This window comes from Alligator sinensis, unplaced genomic scaffold (genome assembly GCF_000455745.1).
Source record: "Alligator sinensis unplaced genomic scaffold, ASM45574v1 scaffold974_2, whole genome shotgun sequence".
Taxonomy (NCBI): domain Eukaryota; kingdom Metazoa; phylum Chordata; order Crocodylia; family Alligatoridae; genus Alligator; species Alligator sinensis.
The window spans coordinates 1273295-1281232 of record NW_005842369.1 but is presented as its reverse complement, the minus strand read 5'-3'; the positions used below and the strand labels follow the sequence as shown (position 1 = coordinate 1281232).

At 43.6% G+C, this 7938-nt stretch overlaps 1 protein-coding gene across 1 annotated transcript in view; it reads right to left on the bottom strand.

Annotated features, from left to right (window-relative positions):
• GRHL2 (grainyhead like transcription factor 2) overlaps positions 1 to 7938 on the bottom strand; it is a 134346-nt gene that overhangs the window by 124346 nt on the left and 2062 nt on the right. The window contains exon 2 of the mRNA XM_006029281.3: positions 468 to 1108. Within this exon, the coding sequence (XP_006029343.1) occupies positions 468 to 487 (20 nt within the window). The 5' untranslated portion in view covers positions 488 to 1108. The remainder of the gene's footprint in view (positions 1 to 467; positions 1109 to 7938) is intronic.

Below are 7938 nucleotides of genomic sequence, written 5' to 3'. Positions count from 1 at the left end.
ACCCGCCGAGGGCGCGGGGCAGCGCGAGCTCTGCACGCAGCCAGGGCCCCGGGCGTGCCCGGAGGGACACGGCGCCCCCCGCCCGGTGCACGGCGGAGGGAAGAAGATGGCCGTTGTGATCCAGTATAAAAGCTCTTTGTTGCACCAACACAAAAGCCCAGCGCACGCAGCACTTTCCGTCCAGGGCCTTCAGCAAATGCAGGGAGCTCCCGTAGGCTGGGGTGAACGGGGGGGTCCCCCAACAACAACAACAAAAAAAGAAAGGGGGAAACTCAGGTAAAAGGGGACAAAAAGTGCGGGGCGAGAGGAGGCAGCGCAGACTGCAGCCCCGGGGGGGCGGGCGCCCTCCGCCCGGCGCCCGTTCCCAAGGAGGAAACCTAATCCCAGCAGGTCCGCAGCCACCACCAAACACAACAAACCAGTCGGGCCGATGGGCCCGGAGCTGCAGCAGGTCTGTGATCACTTACTTGTCCGTCTCTTGTGACATGTTTGATCCAATGAACTCTCTCCCCTTTCCCGGTGCCTCAGTCTCTCTGGGGAAACTGGACTTTCAAGTCTGTGCAGGTGAAGGTGTGTGAACGCCCGGGACGGCAGAACCAGAGCTACTGGTAATTCCGCTTTCCTTCCCCCCGCTACCTCTCCCGCCGCCGAGGAGGTCGGACAGGTAGAGCCCCCTCCCCCTGGCTGCGGAGGAGGCCGGAGCGGGAAGCCGCGGCCCCGCACCCCACAGGTAACTTTCTCAGGAGGAGCCGGATTCTTGCACTCGAGGCAGGGCCGAGCCGCGAGCTGATTGGACGGAGGCGCTCTCAGGTGAGCTGCCATTGGCAGAGGCGCGCTCAGGTAAGGCCCCTGCCGAGCTCCAGGTAAGTCAGTGCTCGGCGGGGCTGGCCCGGGAGACCTGCGAAGAGAGCTGCGCTGGGAGGAGAGAGGAGAGGAGAGCTGGTCTGGTCTGGTCTGGTCTGGTCCGGGTGAGATCCGAGGTCCGTGCGGGTCTCGTCTAGGCCTGGGCCGCTCTGAGCGTGTCTACACCACGCTAATCCTGCTCCCCGGTGCAACAATCACCTCCCCAACCTGCACACCGCGTGGCGAGGAAGGCTGACGCCGCTGCCTGCAGGGAGAGGAAGGATCGCGGCTGGCTACCAGCGTTTATTGTCCTCTAAAGAGGGCTGGTTGGCAGCAGTGTCACTAATGCTACCCCATGGACATAGCGGTCTGTTCCCTAATGGCATCTCCCCTCCTTCAGCCTCTGACCACAAGATCTGCAGCCCTGATCAGGCCAAAAAAGGGCACGGGAGAAGTTCTGCTTGGTTAAACATCACTGTGCAAGCTTGTTTGCACCCTGAGATAGGTGAGCAGCTTGCCTTGGAGCTTCTCCCAGCCAAAGACTTCTAAAAGCATCCAGTGCTCTAGTCACCTCAGCCCCACACATTGCTTGCAAAGGCAGCTGCCCCGCGCCCCAGCAGCACCTACTGCCTGCTGCTGCTGTTTCCCATGCCATGTGACATTCCCAAAGGGAGCAGATCGACCAGGGTGCTGTCATTCTTGCAGAGGCAGGAAACAAGAAAAATTCTGCCAGCCTCGAACAGAACTGCACATGGTTTGGAACAACCCAGTTATAAGCCCGTGGCTTTCACAGCGAAGAAGACATATCACCGGGAAAAAAGATCCACCAGGGCAGGAACAAACAAATACAGCTGGATTTTAAGAATGACTAATAGCAGCTGGTGTGGGAGATTTGGCACCATCTCCTAGGCAAATTCAGCCGTCCTAGGGGGAAAGTAAGAACACTAGAAAGCAAAGCTTGTTGTCCTGCTTTATAAACATAAACTTGTGAGAGCCAAAACATGCTATAAAGCTAGGCCCTTATATAACATCCTCTTCCACAGGGAAGAAACCTTCACCTGCACAGACTTGAAAGTCCAGTTTCACCAGAGACTGACACACCAGGAAAGGGGGAGCTTGGTCTTATTTCACAGGAGGATTCATTAGGTGAAAAGTGTAAATGGCTTTTTGAATCCTGGTATCCTTTAGTGAAAGGCTCCAGCTCCTCTTTAGAAAGTGAAGTGCATGAGATTAAGTTCTTCCTAAAGCATTTTACAGCCTGAATTCAGCATCAGCCTTGTTCATACACTGTTTTTTAGTTTTATGAAGGCGTTTATTGAAGAGGGTGTTCATAGAAATAGTGAATGTTTCCAGCAAGTATTATAGTAGATTCAGCTCTGTTCATTCTCTGCAATTACAATAGCAAAAAGGCTTCCCGGAAACCAGTCGGGGACAAACCTGAGACTAAGGCCTTGTCTATATCCAAAAATTACTAGCCAAATTCAGTTAAATCAGCATATGCCAGATTTAAGTCAATTAAGTCCACAGAACAATTTTCATTAGTTTCATAAACTTGATTTAGACAACTGATTTTTCGATAAAAACTACTGAAACCTGAAATACAGACAGGGCATAAGAGTTACTCACCCACACAGGAAACAGAAACAATACTTTGTAATGTGTATTTCCAATCCAAATTATCAATGCAGATTGAATTCTGAATAACAAATGCTGGCAATAAATTGTGCATTCTCCTGCCCAAAATGTATTCATAAAACTGCTTCTATAAGTAGGATAACAAATTAGAGAAAACCCAAAGTCCGGACAAGCAAAAGAGAACATGGATTATTCATTACAGCTGACTCCTTTCTAATAAGAAATTCTGGTGCCACCATAATAAAACTGCTTGAGCCTCCCAGGGTGTGGGTCTTCAAAAAAACAATAAATTATGAACACTAGCCTGATTTTAGTCCATGAACACTGTTACTGATTGCAGTGTGGCCAGGATTTCACCTACTGGGCCCAGAATATTTTTACATGATTACAAGAAAGGCAAGGATTTTTCTGGCCCATTTCTTTTCTTGGACCAACTACATAGTTGGGATAAAGTTAGACAAGCTTTTGAATGCAAAGCATTCTTGAACATAAAATAAGCCCATGATAAGGATAGCCTTCCTTTCCTTTTTTATTTTTGTATTACACTAACTTTTCCAATGTGATTTTCATTATCCACAATGAAGTCTGTAGAAGCAGAGTAAGGCCAATGACCAGCACTTTTGAACATCCAACCTCAGATGGAAATGCTGACATTAGACTTTACAGGAAAAACATTTATCTGATCACATCTGCAATTCTGGATCAGGCCCAAATTGTAATTTAAACTAAAGTTTGTTGTCCTTGTGTTGGGGCGCAATACGAAGCTGTCTTTGGCAGTCTGTTCTCAGGAGATTTCTTTAGAGTGAGCTAACCTGGAGACTGAATATGTTTCCACCCTCACAAACAAAGTGGTCCAAGGTCAAAGCTCATGGTAAAGGTGAAAAATAATAGGTTAGTGTTCCCTCCCATTTTATGGACATTCAAAATAACTATAGTTATCTTCTCTATTCAGTTTGGAGTTGTTGGGTAAAAGAAAATGTACCCTGAAAAATACCAGGTTTCTTTGGTTGCAAGAGGTTTTCTGCTCAAAGCAGAAGACTGAAATCAAATTTTATGTGTGTTGCTTTCAAGCTCTAACTGAGCAGTCAAACAAGTTCTGTCTAGTCCAGTCTTCTGCTCATTCTCCACAATCTGCAAGGTCTTTATAAGTTATATTTGTCTTTGTCACTGAAGTGGCTGGAAAACCAGTTAACAGTATTTTCCATCCAGACCAAATCTTGTTCTCTTATACTATAAAAATAAGCCATACATTGCAAAAGGCAATGGCTAAGTGGTCTATACTTTAAAATCTATGGCTTGTCTGTGGAGCCTACAGAACAATTAGAATGACAGTTTTATTTACTGTTCCAGTCAACCGCTGTTTTTCATACTTTGTGTTGGTTTGCTGGTTTGCATAGCAGCCGCTAGTTTTGCTACGGTATTACTGCCGTAAAGAGCCAGCACAGAATTCAACTGTCTATGACTTTCTTACCTTATGTTTTCATTACTTATTTCATTTACAGATAATATTTGTGTTGTTTGGACTTGCAGGTACTGGCTGGAATACACAGGACATGCAAATAAGGTTTAACTTGGGTTACTAATTGAAGTCAGTACCTAAATTGGTTTTGAGGGAACTACAAAAAGACTACCAGGTAGATGGATGTTAAAGATACATATTTATATCCAAACAACATTATAAAGTTCAGTGAGAGAACAGATGTTGGACAACTCCTTCTCTTAGTATGAAAGGATTACTGTATTTTTGCTTGCACATTGCAATATCATTGTCAGCTGCTGATACAAACTGCATGCAAGTTCAAAGGCAGTTGCCTGCCTACTAATTTTGTGACTTGCACAATATAACATTAATCCTTCCTATAGATTTCCCTTTGTAGTCATCTTCTGTATTGAACTTCTTACTGACATTTTATTTATGATTATTTTGTCCATGTTTCTTTAAGCCACATATATAGATTTTCATCAGTCATCTGAGGATCAAGGTCTAACTCATTAACTATACAGATAATTTTAGCCTAGTCTCTGTGACTGTTTGGGGGTTTTTTTTGCCAGACAGAATAGTGAACTAATTTCTTATTTACTTGTAACTATAATTAAAAAAATTAAAAACCTAAGTTAAAAATATAACTTCATTATTTTGATGTTTTCAAACAAGCTCTTCAAGATGTATGTTTTCCTAATATGCAGTATCCATGGATCTGTTAAACCACACAGAAACTCTGCAGTTTGAATTCACCAGAATGATCTGCTTACAATCTGTTTAGCAACTTCATGCCCTTTAATGTTTACATATCAGATGTGAGTGCAGAAATGCGATGCAATAGAGGACCACAGATCATCAAATATTTCCTAGCTATAGGACAAGATATGAACCTTTGCTATTTTCTCTGTAAAATGATGATTTGCATCTCTTTTAAGGTAACTTTGGAAGTCATTTGCATAATACAGTAAACAAAATAAAAGTTGGTTATGGGCTGTTTTTTGAATAAACGGGTATGGAATTAGTGTTCCTGAGAGATGCCAGATATAGAACACTGGTAACTAATGCCCTATTTATCCACAACTCAAAACAGCAGAGGCAGAAGCAGTGCTGAGGTCTCTGGTGTTTCTATCTAGAGCTTGAGAAGCCATTTTTGGAGTTGAAAGTTGTTCAGTCTCCAAAGCAGCCACATCTCCTGCCTGTCTATTAAGCTGGCCAGTGGGAATGCTCAGTCAGAAGATGGATTGTAACATTTCTGCCACCTCTGAACCACATCTGGAGAGCCTCTCTGAAGGGTGACATGCCTACCTGTTCCTGCCCTACATGTGCCAAAGCTTGGAAAGGAAGCAGCATGACCTCTTCAAACCAGTCCTGAGCATAGTGCATGACAGCAGTGCTGCATACATCTCAAATGTATTTATTGGTATGCACTCAGAGCTGCCTTGAAGTAGTTGCATGGCATTCATTCTAGGGATCTGGCAAATGTGGAGCAGGAACAAGTAGGTGGAATGTGTCTCATGGCACCACTCTCAGATACACCATTGGAGGTAGTCGCTGATAGACAGTAGCCGTAAGCAGTAGATGACCAGTCCATTACGCGCCATTTGCTCACATTCGTGGAACATCTTAGATAGCTTTTCTGTAGCTATTTTGATCCATCCAATAACTGTTTCTGTAGCAGGAGGAGAGGCAGGGAGGCCAGCCTAAGCACCAAGGTGCAGGAAAGGAGGCCAGGGAAACACCATGTATCTGGGTCCAAGAAGGCAGTTCTTCTTAAGCGTTTCCAGGGATAACTGTTCTTCTGGCGTGGTTTAGTACCCTCCGAGGTGTTGGGGCTTACAGCACACTTTATGGAAATGGGAGGCTCCTCCCTAGCTTGCTCCTGTGGCCATATGGCTGAGGGCAGGTGAAACTTGGCAGCAGCTGAACCCCAAGCCTTCGGGCTTGGACCTGCACGTAGGATGCCTACCAAAAGCTTTGGAAATATCTGAAGCCCCTAGTGGGGATGGAGGATGTTTGCTGGTTGTAGGGCCACTTATGGTTCAGGAATGACTCACAGATTGGGACTTGATTTGGCTGATTTGAGTTGGAACATGAAAAATTTCTTTACAAAAACAAATAAACTTTCTGTATAATTATATTTCAAGGCATGGAAGTGTGTAGTTAGGGTACCCATACAACTTTAACACTGCCCTTTAATGATGCTGTGATGCAGTAGGGAAGAAAAACATGTCTTTAAAATCAGTTTAATCTAATCTGACAACCATAAACACTAGAATCTTTAATTATAATGAGTATTGTGTTCTGTGCCAACAGGGTAGAGTTGAGGTTGTTTAAGTGGTCTACCAGTAAAAAAAATGCTCTCCCTGCACCTGTCCAGGTTTGATTCAGATTTCATACACAGGCTATGAGAATCTTTATTTTAGTCATCAAGTAGAAAATCTTCAGAATCATGGGCCAACTTCACACATGATCCTAAGTAGTGCTGTTAGTTGATCTAAACTATGACAGGAAGAACCTCAGGAAAAAGAGGCTTTAAGATCTCTACCTTTTTAAATGGCAGAAATATTTAATGAGCTTATTTTCCCAAAAAAACTTTTGAAGGCAAAGCTGTTTCAAAGCTGCCACAGAGTCCCTTCAGTTGTGTACATGCCTCCAACATTTGTCTCCTGGACCTGTGATTAATATTCTCGTAATCCAGATCACAATGCACCTGATGACTCCACTGCTGCAATAAGCTGTATAGACTGAACCCTACATCTGCACAGAGCGCATTCAAAAGCTCAGTAGAAGATGAAGGTCTAATAATGAATTTCCAACCTGCATGAAAAACATTGCCATGACTTTATTAAAAAAACAAAGATATAAAAATATCCATTTGAAATAGTTTGACTGGGATGGTTTAGTCAGGTATGATTTTGCCTTGAGTAGGGAGCTGGACCCACTGCTATGAAGAGGAACTTCTGTATCACTTGCTAGGTTTTTTTTTCTGTTGGCATTTTAGTTGTTTTCACTATCATCCAGCCGTACTTTCCTATGATCCTGTGACAATCAAATGAATTTTCCCAGGACCTCTTTTTGCCCTAATATCATGTCCTAAAACAGATAAATTCTGTCCATGACTCTTTCTGGCAGTCTACAGTCTTTCATTCAGGGGAACATGAAGGACGGAATCTAAATAAAAGCATGTTTACTTTCTCTGCACTTCAGAAAACATAGTAAACAGTCCAAAGAGTCTCAGGAAAAAGCTTTTCATTCAGCACAGTTTAAATCAGCAAATAAAGCTTTAGTTGTACTGGCTATTATTGTCCCACTTAACTTTATAAAGTCAATACTATGAAAAGGGAAAAAAAAAGGAAAGTGACCCTTGGAAATGGCCATTTTGTAATAAAATACCTGGTCAGGGCCCAGAAGCAGTCCTAGAGGCATGTAAAAAAGTATCAGTAACTTTTAAGCAATGGCAGGATAATACTGCCCACCTTGCCTTTATAATCATAGATCTTTACACAGCTGCCCTCTGAAGCAGGCTATTTTACTTGTGGGGAAATGGATGCATCAAGGTTAGCCAGTATCACAAAGGGAATTGGTGAGAACACAGAATTCTCCTGTCCCTTGTTCTTAGTCCTGTAGTAAGGACACTAGCCTGCACCTCTTGGAGCTTCCATGTAAGTTTTGTTATTGCATTTTGCACAGGAGAATGCTAACACTTTCTCCCACATAGTTTATCTTGTTCTACTTATATAAGCTGGGAGTATCTAAGAAGAACGCTTAGCAAATTATCTTCACCTCCCCACTAAGTTTAAAAAAAAAGCATAGAACCACATTCAGTCTGGCTTCTGGACAATGTAGCATGAGCGCCTGCTGAAATAACCCTCTTCACAGGCTTTTTCACAGATTACTGGTTGCCTTGCTTTTGTTTTTAAAGATCAATACTTTTGAGGACATTTGGTCACACTGGGTGGAGAAGGCCCTAGTTCAGG